General features: G+C 45.2%; 2 protein-coding genes and 1 pseudogene across 2 annotated transcripts in view; 2 read left to right on the top strand and 1 right to left on the bottom strand.

The window, feature by feature from the left end:
* Positions 1-369: 369 nt before the first annotated feature.
* Positions 370-15689, bottom strand: LOC8042691 (cytochrome b-c1 complex subunit Rieske, mitochondrial). Its single transcript, XM_029987733.4, has 4 exons — positions 15099-15689; positions 14758-14901; positions 8715-8999; positions 370-676 (listed from the first exon to the last, which is right to left on the bottom strand). Exons 1-4 carry the CDS (start codon positions 15307-15309, stop codon positions 495-497), a joined length of 822 nt encoding a protein of 273 aa, XP_029843593.1. The 5' UTR covers positions 15310-15689; the 3' UTR covers positions 370-494.
* LOC115326795 lies at positions 3248-4519 on the top strand (annotated as a pseudogene).
* LOC115326793 (GDP-mannose 4,6 dehydratase) overlaps positions 15618-16015 on the top strand; it is a 32599-nt gene continuing 32201 nt past the window's right edge. The window contains exon 1 of the mRNA XM_029987731.4: positions 15618-16008. Within this exon, the coding sequence (XP_029843591.1) occupies positions 15946-16008 (63 nt within the window). The 5' untranslated portion in view covers positions 15618-15945. The remainder of the gene's footprint in view (positions 16009-16015) is intronic.

Genomic DNA, 16015 nt, shown 5'->3' with positions numbered 1-16015 from the left:
GCGCAAAATTTCCACGAGCAAGTGCTGCGCCACCATTCGCTTCCAAAGGCCGCACGGGGCACGTGCCTCGTACGTATCAACCAGTGCTGGAATATTTCTAACAATTGCAAAGGAAGTCGTTGAGAAATTAAATGGGACCAAAATGTTCTCTTAGAACTTGCATATATACCTAAAGATGGTGTGAAAAAATGTTTATCCTGAAACTGCATTCAGGCACAAAGTGAATAAATAATGTGCCCAGCAACATGCTGTGCATTTAGATGGAAGCTCTATAAAATTGGCCCACTCATATAGCACATGATTGCGAGTTCAAGGTAGTGTATTCATGAACAGGAGTGATCAACGAGACAAGAACACCTCTGGACCGAATGAACTCAACACAGTTTTTACTGGTGCCCTGAAAGTGTCTACAGAATGGGACAAGATCCCTGCAAGCCAGTCACTGTAGTTGCGCTATATTTAGAAGGGGCGGTGGAACTGCACAGGTACCCCTTTTATCCGACAATCAGCGTTCCTTCCTCGGTGAACTCGTAAGCAGGCACCTCAAGGTTGAGTGGTGCAGGCCCCTTGCGGATACGTCCCGAGGCATCATAGTGGGACCCGTGACACGGGCAGTAGTAACCTCCAAATTCTCCCGCGTTAGCAATCGGCACACAGCCCAGATGGGTACACACACCTGGATGGGACAAATGCATCAAGGTTAGAGCAAACATCAGCTTATTTAAGAAGCAAATGTTTTGCATAGAGAATAATCAGCGAGATAGTGATAAAACACATTTTTAAAGAAGCCATACCACCTATTTATGAACTAATTTTTCACATTGACAATTGATTATCGGAATCTGCTCCCTGAAGCAACGATTTCCAGAGAGTTATCATCATTGTTCTGTGCATGTACTGACACAGGCAATGATGTTTGATTGCATTATTAGGCTTGTAGATTACTCATGTCACTTTGGGGAGTGTCATACTCAGAGGTCGGCATTTTAGGTCGCCCTCACCCTCACAGCCATACTCACCAAAGCCCCTCACACTTGCCCTCACAGCTACACTCACCTTCAGCCCCTCATTCACCCTCATCCTCACAGTCACACTCACCTTCAGCCCCTTCACTCACCCTCACTGTACCTCACGGCCCTCATTCCCCTCACGCACTCATGGTCCTCACACCCCTCACTCACTCACCGCCCTCACGCATTCATGGTCAAGTTGCTGGGCAATTTCGCCCAGCAACTTGACGTCGCACCACCAGTAACACGGGCCGCCCGCATTCACACGCACCAACCAATTGCTGCAATTTGCACTATTTAGACACACAATTGAGTGCTATAAACATATTTTTATGCATTTAAATCTTGTTGAGAATACTAACTCATCTTTCTGAAACGGTTTATTTCCAAAAACAATCAATTTCAAACCACAACCAAGCCTTTATTTTTCATCATCACCGGCACGAGGTATCAAGTGAAAATATTGCATCCCTGATTGGCTGCAGCCGCTTCAAACGTCTTCGAATTGCCCATAGTTGCTCGCTTGTTTCGAGCCGGACCTGATCTCAGCAATTCGTGTCCATCTAGAAAAAGCTAGGGAACAACCCGCCAGCAACACCAAAATTGCTGAGCAAGTTGCTCCGTCTGAAGCAAGCATCGCGCACTCACCGCCCTCACGGGCACGTAGCCAGGGGGGGGGGGGGGGGGACCATGAAACCAACCCCCCCCCCCCCCCCCCTAAAATGCGCCCTCAAAAAAAAAAATTTGAATAAAAACTTTTTTTTAATGCTTACTCTGATGTTTACGTTTACTTTACAGTCTCATGGTGTAGTTTATGTAACGGTGACAAAGAAATTAATTGTGAGATTGAAGTTACTATGGCTGATGACGAAGCTCCTGCTTTTGTAGCTCCAATGCAAGAATCAAGAACGAGCACCGGAAACGGTGGGTCCGGCCGCTCTTTCAAGGCAACAAGAGCAGACGACGGCGGTCGGCACCGCCACACCGTCTGTAGACTGTGTACCGCCGACGGACGGGACTACTCTGATTCCTCGCGACGACGCACGTGACAACGACACGTGACGACTGAAAGCGCTGATTGCTTGGCGCCAGTTCAGACTCCCTCGCAGATACCATGCTCGAACGCAAATATCGAGCACCTCCAGATCGCTGAAACTCCGAAAACGCAGCAAAATATGTCGCGTTTCGAGAAGGAGGCGCAGGAAGCGACGTACAGGCGCCCGCGCCTCGAATATGTATTTGTGGTGACCAATAAACAGCTCGAAGCTGACTGACAACAGAAAGAATAAAACAAACTCCGGACAAGGAACGACGAACATTTCTTTCAACTGGCAACAACATGAATGAGCCCAAAAGCACTCCCTGCAATTCAGAACCGTCAAGAAAAAATGAGAGAAAAGGTGTGCAGTGTATTATGTGCGTGTTCGCCACGTCTAGCGAACATGACCTATTGAGCCAAACAACGCCGGAGGGAAGGGCCAGACTGCGGGCAACGGAGGTGCACGGGACGCCTGGAAGCAACAGACTGGGCGCAGACCAGATAGAAAAAGAGATCATTGTTACCAACCGCCCTGCAGTTAATGCTCGAAGCTCGTTCTTTGTTTTCAAGCTCGCCTTTCTTCACTCTTTTGACTTTTGTCGCCATTCGTCCTGGATCTTTTGGTGGTTGTCCAAACCGCCCAGACTCTGGCGACTTCACAACTAAAAATGAGTAGTTTTGTATGCCGTATTTTTGTCGCGTGAGTGAGAAATCTGCACACTGGTGCGTGTGATTCGATCGGTTAGCTAAGGATGCGATCTTGAAAGTCGGCCATGAACAAAGACTGGTCCAGTCAGGGCTCGCGGGCCAGCAAGCGACAAGGGTCATCGTCGAAGTTGACAAGTTTCTTCTCCAAAGTGCCGAAGGTATGAATTTCATTTATTTGTGCTTAATATGATTTTGTACGTGCACAGATTGTCTTCCGAATGCTCGGAGGTAACATTTCCGACGCTTTTCCAAACTACACTCGACTGTCATCTTGCGGAATAGGCTGTATCACAATCGGGGTCAAATTCTGCCATAACCATTTCCGATGGAAATAAAAGAAAAAGTATGTTTTTAGTTTTGAATTTTCCTAGCGACATCTGAGCCTCTGGTTTCAATGCACATGTTTCACGCTGGATAAGATTCGCCTGGCAAAGCTACTCTGAAGCTATCGTTGCAGTTTTCAAGGCCTTGAGCCCATATATATCTTGCATTCTCCTTTGCCATTTTGATATAATATTTATGTCGGATGATAGTACAATAAAATGCAAAAAGTTTGTCAGATAAATGTTGATATTCAACAAACCATATTTCTGGAGGATCTTAACGATGCCTTTTTGTGTTGTGTAACTAGGAGGCAAGTCCCGGGCTGTCGCAAGCCTCTCCAAGCGGAGAGCTAGCAGCACCAGTCCTGACGCCCGAAAATGCAGCAATGCTCCAAGCTGAGGAAGACACAAAAAAGGCCATCCCAACAAGTCAAAATGACACTCGGATGTTCGCTAACCGCACAGATATTTCTGATGACGTCAAGAAACGGGTCTATTCTAAAGTGTGGACGCCGCCACCAAACTATGCGTTCGATGTGTCAGTGTCAAAGGGTGGCAAGAAACGCAAGTTTCAGTCCCATTGGCTGCAGCGCTACAAGTGGCTTGCATATTCTGATGTGCAAAAGCGCACATTTTGGAAGACGTGTGTCCTCTTTTACCCCAAAACGGGAGCTGGAAAAGGCTCTCACCAAGAGTGCAAGAGCCTCGTGACATCACCCTTTACAAGGTGGAAGGACGCCACGGAGTCGTTTGAAAACCACCGAGGGACAGACTACCATAAGAGGGCGACTGTTGACGCCCAAAGCTTTCTCGATGTGATGACAGGCAACGTGGACAGCATCCAGATGCAGCTCAACAAGCAAGCCAAAGAGGAGCACGAAAGCAACAAAGCCAAGCTGCGCGCGATCGTTGAGACTGTTCTGCTACGCGGCAGACAAGACCTGGCACTCAGGGGCGAAAAAGATTCCGGGCGGCTGACTCTGGAAAAATCGGTCAAAAACGACGGCAACTTCAGTGCACTGCTTCGCTACCGAGCAAACGGAGGGGACTGCACCTTGGCTGAGCACATTCGGACAGCTGGAAACAATGCTCTCTACACAAGCCCAACAATCCAAAATGATATCATTTCAATAATAGGAAACCTAATTCAGGATAAAATAGTGGAAAGCCGAATTTTTCGCGGTGCTGGCTAATGAAACGTCAGACGTGTCGCAAACCGAGCAATTCTCCTTGTGCACGAGATACGTGGAGCCTAGCGCCATGACAATACGAGAAGATTTCCTTTGTTTCGTGGCCGTCGAGGATGTTTCTGCTTCCAACTTGGCTCACACACTTCCAACTTGGCTCACACACTGAAACACGAGCTTCTAAAACTTGGGCTGAATTTGAAGTTGATGAGAGGTCAGGGATACGATGGTGCCGCGTTGATGAGTGGGGCACTCCGCGGTGTGCAAGCGCTCATTTGCGACGAATTTCCAACTGCGTTGTACACGCACTGCTCATCGCACTCCCTCAATCTCTGTCTAAGTGACGCCTCGGCTGTTCAAGACATTAAACGGGCCTTTGGCACGATCAGCGACATTTGCTCATTTTTCAGGGCTTCCCCGAAGAGGACTGCTCTTCTCAAGAGGTACCTTGAAGAGTCGTCCCGGTCATTCTGTCGACTACGGCGATATTGTGAGACGAGGTGGGTGGAGCGTCACGAAGCCGTTTCCCTGTTGAGCGAAGCACTGTCTCAAGTAGTGACACGACAAGCACTGCAACCGCGTCTGCTCTCCACCATCGAGTGTGCTCCTTTAACTTTCTCATATGTCTCGCTGTGAAAGGTTCTTGGGGCTCACGCATCACCTGTCGGAGTACCTGCAAAGCACTTCTCTAGACATGAGCGTCGCCTAAGAACACGTCGACTCGATACTAACTAAATTGGAAGAATGTCCGCTAATTCTGAAGCAGAATTCAACAAAAGTTTTGATGCCTGTGAAAAATCAGCGAATGACTTTGGCGCAACTTGTGAGATGCCACGAGTAGTAGGTACGCAAAAGTATCGGGCTAACCAGTCTGCAAGCTCTGCGCGAGAATACTACAGGCGAGCAGCAATCATTCCCTACATCGACGATCTGCGGGCTTCTCTCGAGCGCAGTTTTGCAAGCCATAGATCAATGCTCAAGAGCCTACAGTTTGTTTTGCCAAGACAAGCTGCCAAAGGTGACTTCGAGTCTGTGCAGCCGGCATTCGAATTTTACAGCGAAGACATGCGAATAGTGCACATTCCAGCGATAGGAGGAGAATGGGAAATTTGGAAAGCAAAATGGCAGAGAGCAACAGAGGAACAATTGCCGTGGTATGCGAAAGACGCGCTATAGCGCTGCGAGGAGAGCTTGTTTCCCAATGTACACACCCTGCTGAAGATTCTGGCGACACTGCCAGTGACGACTGCGACTGCGGAACACAGCTTCTCCACTCTCAGGAGGCTGAAGACGTACCCGAGAGACCGGACAGCTGAAAACCGACTTAATGGAATGGCTCTAATGTCAGTTCACAGAGCGCCAGTAAGTGTCGACGAGGTAATCACGACGTTTATGGAGAAGCCACGCAAAATGAAGATCACAATATAAGTTGTATGTTTAGACTTGTTCCAAAAACAATTTTTCTATCATATTGTTCAAGAGAAAATACAACAATCAGTGAAGTGTTTGCAGCACTATGTTAATATTTTGCTTTTTTTTCATTTGTTCAATGCACTCCTATTTTCCATGTGAAGACGACCGTGCTAATTTTTTCATTTTAGAGTTTGTTTTGTTCATGACTTTCCCATGTGTAGACCATCGTGTTAATTTTTTTCATTTTAGAGTTTGTTTTGTCAATGACTTTCATGTACTTTTTTCCCTCCAAAGTGAGTCAGGCGACATGGCAACAGGCCCTCGCAAGCTGCAGCAATAAGGCTTGGAATCCTGACTTCCTTCTTTTTTATGAGATAAAAATGTTAATAAAGTGCATTACTATTATTAATATTAAATCGATTTTAAAATATGGAGTATTGCTACTAAAAATACAATTCTAGGGAAACAGTAAAATAAATTCACTTATTATGCCCAGTAAAAAAAAAAAAAAACAGGAAAAAGGAAAGTACAACTACGGGGTAAATAAAGAAGCAATAAAGCGAAATGAAATCAAAAGAAGTATTTTAGCCTAAAAATATCCTTTTGTGTCTTATATGCTCCGAGTGAAGGTGCTTTTCTAAAAAAATGATATGCTAGTCTAGCTCTGGTATATTCAAACATACCATATGCCAATATTTAGATGACCACGGGTGGACGAAAAAAAGCGTAACATGTAATTTAAATTCGGGCTAGTAGAGAGAGTTCATTTAATGCATTAAATAATGTTGCCATCCCACCCTGAAAACAAATCCTGGCTACGTGTCTGTACCCTTACCATTTATATGGCTAATCTGACGGCGAGGGCTTCGCAGCGGTGGCATTGCGAAGTGCTCAATGTCTTCTTGGCGAGACATGGGAAATTTAATGGGAAGGCAATGTCTTATTGACAAGTAATTAAAACCAGGGTGTCGAACCGGAACCGAACCGAAAACCGGAACCGAACCGGTATTTTTTCTGGAACTGAACCCGAACCCGAACCATTATATTGTTATCGCGATGAACCCGAACCGGAACTGAACCGGAAACAAAAAAAAACGGTTACCGGCTCATGTCAAAACGGTTCGGCCACGCGCTGTTGACAATGGATGTGCTATCAATGCCATTTGTTTTTTAAGTGCCGTCAACTGACACACACCTCGCTTACATATTTTTCTTCTCCACTCAGTCTTAGGAATATAAACGCTGCATCCATGAATCTTGACAAATGCTGCATCCATGAATCTTGACATAGGAACCAGTATTGCGCTGGTCGCGGCTTGCACGGAAAAAAAGAGAATTGGAAGGCTGTGCAAAAAAAAAAAAAAAAAAACGCGTCACGGGATTTCATTTTCTTGCAATCTCGTAAATCCTAAATGCTGCTGTGTGCTCATTTCATAACACGTTTCTAGAACGTGATGTTGCATTTTTTTTTATTTTTTTATTTTGATGTTATTTTGATTTTGTTATTTTGATGTTGCAATTTGTCATTTATAATTTCCGAACCGGTTCGCGAACCGGTTCAGCGCCTCGAACCGGTTCGCGGATCGAATTAATCGAACCGGAACTGAACCGGAACAAAATAAATTTACCTGAACCTGAACCGTAACCGAACCCGTATTTTTTTCGGTTCGACACACTGATTAAAACAATTGTCTTTTACGACAGTAATTAGTAACGGTAATTTAGGAATCATTAGCTTGTAGTCTATTACATTTATGATGCAACGGGGACAAGTTTTCTCTAGCGATAGCTCGACCCCCCCCCCCCCCCCCCCCCCAAAAAAAAACAACCTGCCTATGTGCCTGCGCACTCATACCCCTCACGCCACTCACACACTAACCACCCTCACGCACTCGTGGCCCTCACACCCCTAACGGCCCTCACACACTCATACCCCTCACGCCACTCACCGCCCTCACGCACTCATGGCCCTCACACCCCTCACGCACTCACCGCCCTCACACACTCACGGTCCTCATGGCCCTCACTCACCCTCACGAATTTTCCTGCTTCAGAAACCCACTCACCCTTACCTCACCTGTGAAGATGACGGTGAGTGAGGGTGAGTGAGGGCAATCATGAGTGATGCTTGCTGAGGTATGGTCATACCTCTTCATGCCTCTTATGGTATCATTAATCTGGTTGGTGAGCTCTTTATCACTTGCATGAATGTTGTGTGATGCTTCCAGGATGTAAAACTTCTATCATAGTCCTTACATAAAAATGATAGTATGAAAAGTAAATGAAAAAAACTAAGAGTGGCATCAGTTTTCCTACTATAATGACAGGATTCAAAATGCTGCATGACTCAAACTCCACGAAGACCTACCGCAGAATACCACGCATCCGCCCATTACCAAATTTGTAAGATATGAGAAAATATGCACAGTACATTTATATGTGAAATTGATGACCGGACAAGCGCCCCTCCCCCATTTTTATGCGATTATCTATAAAGTTTGAGTGGGTGCTTGCGCGATATTTTACGGTAAATATGCCAACATAATGCAGTAAAACTCGAAATCCAAACAGAGCAATCAGGTTTGACTGAGCTTTGGGTCAAGTGTACAATCTAAAAAGATGGCACTTTTCAAATAAACTAAAATTTCAAGCCAACACTACATCATTCTAGGATCTCCTGGCCTTATATACTTCAGGCAGATGTGCCAGCCAAACGAAGCAGATTTGCAATTCGTTGTGACAGTGCGTGGGTGCTCATGCAGTGTACACTCTGTCCACCGCTAAGCTGACAGGGCGATGAAAGCTATGTGCTGGTTTCACCAGTCAACCGTTGGTCTTGCACCACGTGATCACACTCTTTATGCATACTCTCGAGCAAAGAGGAGGGTCAGACAATCAAAAGCAAGCATTGGATTAAACCAACAAACCTGTAGCTTGCATCGCCCTATCAACTTAGCAGAGAACAAAGTATGGTATAGTAGATATCACAAGCAACATGGAGTTGTTTCCCTTGAGAAGAGTGCATGACAAATACCTATAACAACCAGCCATTCTGGTTTCTGCATGCGTTCATTGTCGTGTTGTGGGTCCCGCAAGGAGCTGAGGTCCACCGATCCCTCACGGCTGATCTCATCAGGTGTTCGATGACGTATGAAGAGAGGCTTTCCTCGCCACTTGAAGGTCGCATTCTTGCCCTCGGGGATGTCACCCAGCTTCACCTCAATCTTGGCCATGGCCAGGACATCCGCAGATGCAGACAGAGCCATCACAAACTGTGTCACAAGGGACTTGGCGGCATACGTAGTTCCAAGGGCACCCGCTGCACATATATGATGCCAAATTTTAAAGGGGACACAACTATATAGTAGTTAGGTTCACTACATTACACAACAGAATAACACAATACACTTGCAGCAAACATGCTGGCTGCAGTTCATTTCACAGATTTCATGCAATGTAGAGGTGGCCCCAGGATTGCATGTGGGACTAGATAGTTCATGACCAAATGCTGCAACAATGTGGGTGCTCCTTATCTGCATTGTTTTGCCGCTTATAGCGTCAGGCCATGGAGGTTGCCCAAATGTTGTTTTGCTGAGTGTATGATCACCGGGATGTGAAAGCATAAAGCACTGGTTAGGAGGTGCCTAAAACTGAAAGGCTGCACCGTTTAACTCAGTGTTTGACTTCCATAGGAATTTGCTGATGTGGAAAAAAGGCTGTTCTTTTATGTACACATGTGCTCGAATGTTACATGGCAACTTTCTCAGCAACTTTGAAGCACAAGAAACAAAGGTTAGTTCTGCAGCCAGTTGAGGAAGGTCATCTATGAGCCTGATGTGCAAGCCAGCAGGGAGGATCCCAAAGACCAACGTCTGGCTGTTCTACACACAGAGATATTTTCTATGATAATGGCGACTGCGATCAAGGCAACTTCTGTAGCGTAGTGGACATGGACTATATTTGATAAACTCCACAGCATTGTTGACTCATTCAAGGTGGCTGTGGTGGAAAACTTTCAATGACTGAAGAATCAGTTAACCTGATATTTGCCAGCACTGTAGTTGCAAACATTTTCAATGCCCTATACAAAAATAAATTGTACTACTAGTCATTTGAGCATAGAAACACATATTGTTCCAGAGTCGAACAAGTGAACTGTTTCACTGTTGCCAAACTAATATGTCAATTCAGTAGTACTAGAAGAAAAGTCTGGCATATTTATTTGCAGATGTAACACAGGAAAGAGCTGAAAATTGTGCTGCATGGGAGCTGACATTTTCATAGTGTGTTTATTTTTATAAAATTCAGTCTCTTGGGAATAAACACTCCTTCAGTTTTCCTCCATTCGCTTAGTACTGATTTTTTTTAACTGCACATTCCCACAAAACCGGGACACGAGGCTTTTTCGAGGCAAAATGCGGGAACGATGTAAATTGACCTCTAAAACGGGACTGTCCCGCCCAGAACGGACGTCTCGTCACCTATAAGTAAATGATAAAAATGGTGATGACCAGAAAGAAGAAATCCCATTTCAGTTACAGCTACAGGTAATTACTAGAGATGGGCAAATATTCGGTCATTACAAATAGCCCATCGAATTCCTGTTCTACTCGCCAATCGCTTCGAATTTAAGTATTCGACATAGTTGAATTACTCGACAATAATGAATTATTCAACCTTTCCAAATACTCTGGCTTGGATTTCCGGCCAGGTGGCGCAAGCTTTCAACCATTTTGTGCTCCCAAACTCAGTACACTTGAAATTAACAATCACAGTACTTCTAATACCAAATAAGAGTAATGTAAAACTATAGTTTAAACATATCTTGTGGTATTTGTTGCTTGTACTATTCAAGCTATTTGATTCAAAATTATTCGGCCAAAATCACTATTCATTTCGAATTCGATTCGGACCCAAAATCCTCTATTCGTCTATGCCTAATAAATACTATTTTTGCCAACACAAACTACAAAGACGACTCATTCGTGCATGGACATACCCTCGCATCTCACTCAAAAATCCCTACTTTCATGACACTAAAGGCCCGTACACACTCTTGCGACTGTGTAAGACCGAGAGAGACCAGACCGGTTTTTAGGCCTCTTGCGATCTCTTGGACCAGCTCTGCTGCAGCGCATCCAGTCCTAAGAAGTCGCAAAAGGCTTAAAAACCGGTCTGGTCTCTCTTGGTCTCAAGAGTGTGAACGGCGCTTCAAGACCGACCTACGAAAATTTTTTCCAACGAGAAGGAAAATCCTTTTCGCCACCCTTTTGATTTTCCTCTCCCACTCTGCGACCTCGACGACCGGGGACTCCTTTTGTTGCTGCATCTTAGGGTGGGACAAGCCGGGATAAGCTCATTATCCGGGGTTCATGAGGGCAGCGACGGCGTCGGGGTGGGGGGAGGGGGGGGGGGGGGGGACGATTTTGTGTTTTCGAGGGGTCTTGCTTCCAAGTTCCTACCTCCCGTCCACAGCAGCCCGACTTTCTCCTCCATAGCGTCTCGCCTGTTTCTTTCCTACGGAAGTGGGAGGCTTTCTACTGGGCTTTTTTGGCTACTCATTCTCACCAAATTCCAACGTGGGAGGAAACATTGCATGAGTGTAGCCCTGTTTATTTGCAACCTAAATAATGTTGCTTTACTGTTGCGCTCCAATCAGTTTCATCATCAATCATTATTTGTTAGGCCTGGACGTCGATTAAAAATTTTAACCCCATTAAGCGCCACCGTTTAATCGATTAATTATTCGATTAATCGGTCGCGCCGATTTTCAGGTATGATATGCCTAAAAAAACGAAAAAATGAATAATGCCGGCGTCCAAGTATACCCTCATATCAAATCGTTAGACAGAGTTGTAGAGAGGAATGTGTTTCTTAAAAAAGATTTTGGATCCTTTCTATCCGGTCCGGTTTTCTATAGGCCTCAAATAATGCGGGTTAATTTTTCCTTTTGTCGCATTCCAACTTCTCTGCTTCCGCAAATTAAGAATGTGGTACGTTGGTCCAGTGGCTTAGAGCTCACTTCTTGGAAGGAACCGAAAATAAAAACGGACCAGTACAAGCTAAACTATGCAAGATGCTTGAACAGAGCCTGTCGTAATGAAAATGAACTGCTCTAATGTGGTAAGTCGGGTCAGTCGGTTCATAATTTTTCATCCCCTTTTGAAAGGCTCCAAAAAAACAAGAAACCAGGACAAGCTGAGTGATACAAGGCGCCTCATATTGTTCAGGTTGTCCCGGTTTTTTATGTCCTTTCGGCGCTCCTCAAAATGCAGTGTTCGGTTTCTAAACGCCGTTTTCGTTTTCACACAGAAATGAGACAAAAATACGTAATAATTTTTCACACCAGCGCAATGCAATAGAGACTTCTATTTCCAGCAAGCTGCTTTCCGCCATGTTTCCATGTCATCCTCCAGACCGCGGATGTTTGTGCAGAGTGATTAAACTATTTCTATCACAAAACAGCGCAAAAAAGATGGGACACAAAGTAGAAGGGCAGAGGACATATGCTGACTAACAACCATTGGTGTACTAGAACTTCCACGCACGCACAGTGGCACGTGCAAGCACATGCTCTTCTTTCTCTTTCTACAGAGATAAATGCTAGTAAAGAAAAACCTAGAAAAAAATGTGAGAAGCAAAAGAAACATCTACCGCGGCACTAGAAGAATGTTGCAAAATGCGTGACCAAAATAAATACTATAAATTAATTTTGACAGCAGCTCGAGAAAACAGTAAGATTGTCGCTGTGTTCACCTCACGTTTGCAACACGTGCACACCGCGTTCAAGACTCAAATTAGACCTTTACGGATCTCGTATGGCAGTCTACTAAGGACGGTTGCAATTGAGAAGTTGGAATTCCCTGTTGGTCATTCAACCAACCAGCCCAGCAATCTATCCTGTTAAACTATTTACATCTAAATTGACATGCACTATAAATCTGGTACTCTTTTTTAGAAGCAGCATGTTAGTGCACATGAATTACCCCAGCGGCTTGCCTTCTAATCGCGTGGAAGGAAAATGGAAATATCCCGGGCATGATTTGTGCAGAAGGCTAGATTCAATGGTCGCCTATTATTTCTACCAACTCCCTGACACTTTCTCCAAGAAGCGAGGTTTTGGTGGAAATTTGTTGCTCGGCCGCTATTTTTTGTAGTGGCGCAGAAAAAAAAGAGAGAGAGAGAGAGGGAGAGAGGGAGGCAGAGAAAAAGTAACAATTTTTGCAGGCTTTTTTTTTTTTTTTCATTGCGATTGCGACAGTTTGTTTTGTTTAGGTATGCTTTTGTTTAGGGTGCTACATTATGGTGTAAACAATTTTACGTACTTCCCACAAATAGTTTATCGTCATTGATAGTTGTCAAGTATTACGCACTGCCTCGGGTGCTTTGACCTTACGCACTAGAGCGTCACAGGAGGAGTATTTCCGGAAAATAAATACGAGGACCTATTTCTCCCTTTGAATCGATCACTTCTGTGGCATCACGAGCAACACACTTTGACCATGAAATCATAAAAAAAAATGACTGATTATGAAATTGATTGAATCCCAACAGTAGAGCCACATTATTTAGGTTGCAAATAAACTGGGCGTCGTTCATGCAATGTGTTTACTTCCATGTTCGAATGTGTTGAGAATGAGTTGCCAAAAAGCGCAGTCTGATTCATGGAGTGGCCGGATAGCTCCCCAACTCGGGAAAGGGGGAAGGGGTAGAGAAAGGGGTGGTTGTTGTGGGAAGGTGATAACATTTATTCTCACTCAGGAGAGTCACCGGTCATTAAAAAGCTGACTCGCTCATAACGGGAAAACCTATGGGGCCACATCTATAGTAACTATGAGTAAAATGTGGTATACAGCTAGGTTACTGTGAAGTTGTGATAGTGCAAACGATGGGGCGTTGTGGAGGCGGATGAAGCAAAGATTTATCTTACGACTGCGCCGTCTTCATTAGAAGCCAGGATTTCGGTTTGTTTGTTGCACCTGTACCGGATGTATCCAATATTGAATACATCCGGTACAGCGTTGATCGCGGAAGCCCACGCCAATATTTAAGGGCCTTTATCAAGTTAAAAAACAGTCATCAAGCAAGGGTAAGGACGAATCATAGTGCAAAATGAAATGAACAACCTATGAGAAGATATATATGTTTCGAACAGTAATAAAGAGATTAGGAGAAACCACTTGATTTATATGTGTAGGTGGAGAACACCACGGTTCGTGAGGAGAAAAAGGAAGTTTAAGTCTAAGCTCTGACTGAAGAAGAAGAAGCTACCCTTTTAGGATTGGGTTAAGGAAAAGGAAGTTTATTAAAAAGGGTTGATAGTCCAGCAGTGTGTTTCTTTCTCTCTTCGTCGCTTTTCCTAACGTTCAGCTGGTAATCAGTAAGCTTGTGCAGACACGGGAATGGTTCCAGCAGCCGCACGATGCCAGAGGGCGGCTGCTGGAACGACCCCAGCATACCGCGGCCCCTCGACCACCGACCAAGCGGCCTCGAGCCTACAGCTCATAGAAAAAGGCGCTCAGTCGCGCTGGCTTCCTCAGTCTCGCGGATTGAGCATGCCTGCGTCAACGAGGGGAAGACACCTGGAAGTCTCAAGGTCCTCGTGGCCTTCGCAGCTAGCTGCTCATTTTGCGCGTTCTGAGGATTATCCCTACAGGAAAAGCCGACACAAAAGAAGCCCCTGCCGTCACGTGACTTTTGGGAGAGGGTGAAAAGAAGAGGGGTGCGAGGGGCATTTTCCTACCTTGCGGAATATGGTTTCGTAGGTCGGTCTTTAAGCCACAACTTTTCATTCAAGATTACCAGAAGACTTACCGACACCTTAATACGCCTCCTGCATTGTACTTCATCATTCCCAGTTCGGTCTCGACTGTTCAACTAAGTAAAGTGAAGCTCCGGCATATATTGCACACATTTTGCATCGAAACTGCTCTCATGTTAAATTGGGCGGTGTAGTACATACATGTTGAAGCTCCAACACTTAACAATGATGGCATGCTTTGTCAAACAAGCTCTACAATGCTTCTTTGCTCTCCACAGTACACACATTCAGCTGAGTAGCTGCTCCTCAAACCTACCTCCGAGAATAAGGTAGCTGTGCATTTTTCGAGGGGTTTCGGTGTCTCTAGCGGGCTTCGTGGGATCACTTGTTAACTTGTGTCTGTATGGTGAGAAGTCAGGCACCTTCAGGTCGGTGTGGGCCATTCGGATCTGCACACCGGCTGTATGAGGGCAGAAAGCAAGCAACGATTAATCAGCAGAGAGAACTAGGGACGTGAGGATTGGCACCTCATGTGAAGGTCATGACCATTTGCGGCATGGAGGCTTACTGCCTCATTCATACAACGTGCACAGTCACTAAAACTTTGATGTAAACACCGTTCTTGTACAGAGGACGATCTTCTGTAAAATAACCTACCCTTGAAGCTCCCAGAACTTGCGAAGAGTTCCCTGGTCGGCAAAGACTTGGCAAGGGCATAGTGCGACTTCTTGGTAGGCAGCGGTGGAACCTTTTCCCCCTCTGCGATTGTAACTGTAGGTACTAGCGGCTTTACCTGGGATGCCACGGTTTTAGATGAGGCTTTAACATATTGGACGACTTGAGGAGCCCGTCCCTTGACGCTGATCATTTTGAAATAATTGAGAAAGACTACCGAAGAGTCTCCCGGACCCACGAGCAGCCACTATGCGCCACTGGGTACACCGGAAACGAGCGGCGGGGACGTTCTGTTTCGTTCCGGAAGTTCTCGCTCTAGATTTCGCCCCCTCGCTTCGTAAATTTTCCGTTTTGCGTTAAATAATTCGAACATACAACAAAAATAAAAACACAACTATAAGGTAACCTCTTTTAACTTTCAGTAGGTTTGATTTAAAAAGAACGAAGTATCAACAATAAGACGGACGTGTTCTTCTGTGTCAATATCTTCAAATACGAAACATATTGATGCAAATCAAGCACGCCATTGACGCCATCAGGCAGGCCGCTCGCGTTGCTGGCACTGTCGAACGTGTTTATATTTGCCACATGTGCATTTATTAATAAGCGAGAGGCGGCGGCAGGCAGTGGGACAGTGGTAACAGAAAAAGAAAAAAAAAAATTAAAACCGTCGAGCTGTCGGGCTTCAAACGACTCGAGCGAGCTCACTTCGTTCGCGCTTTACAACTGCTGCTGTTCCGCAGTCAGGTGACTGGATAGGCGGTAGCTACAAGTGCGACCGGTGAATCAAATAACCGTAACAGCTTTTGACCATAACAACTGAACTGCCATGGCATCGGGAGAGGAAAGTTCGAAGAGAAACGTTGCATTGATTTCTGGAATCACCGGTCAGGTGCGTA

Source organism: Ixodes scapularis, unplaced genomic scaffold, assembly GCF_016920785.2.
Source record: "Ixodes scapularis isolate PalLabHiFi unplaced genomic scaffold, ASM1692078v2 PGA_scaffold9__187_contigs__length_104089568, whole genome shotgun sequence".
Taxonomy (NCBI): Eukaryota; Metazoa; Arthropoda; class Arachnida; order Ixodida; family Ixodidae; genus Ixodes; species Ixodes scapularis.
This window is presented reverse-complemented; position numbering and strand designations above follow the sequence as displayed.

Excerpts from the sequence above, each read along its gene's own strand:
- LOC8042691 (XM_029987733.4), bottom strand. The coding sequence starts at position 15,309 with ATGATCAGCGTCAAGGGACGGGCTCCTCAAGTCGTCCAATATGTTAAA. Across the intron at positions 14,902-15,098 it reads AAGTTCTGGGAGCTTCAAGG|CCGGTGTGCAGATCCGAATG; the intron begins GTAGGTTATTTT and ends GCCCTCATACAG. Across the intron at positions 9,000-14,757 it reads CAGCTACCTTATTCTCGGAG|CGGGTGCCCTTGGAACTACG; the intron begins GTAGGTTTGAGG and ends ATATATGTGCAG.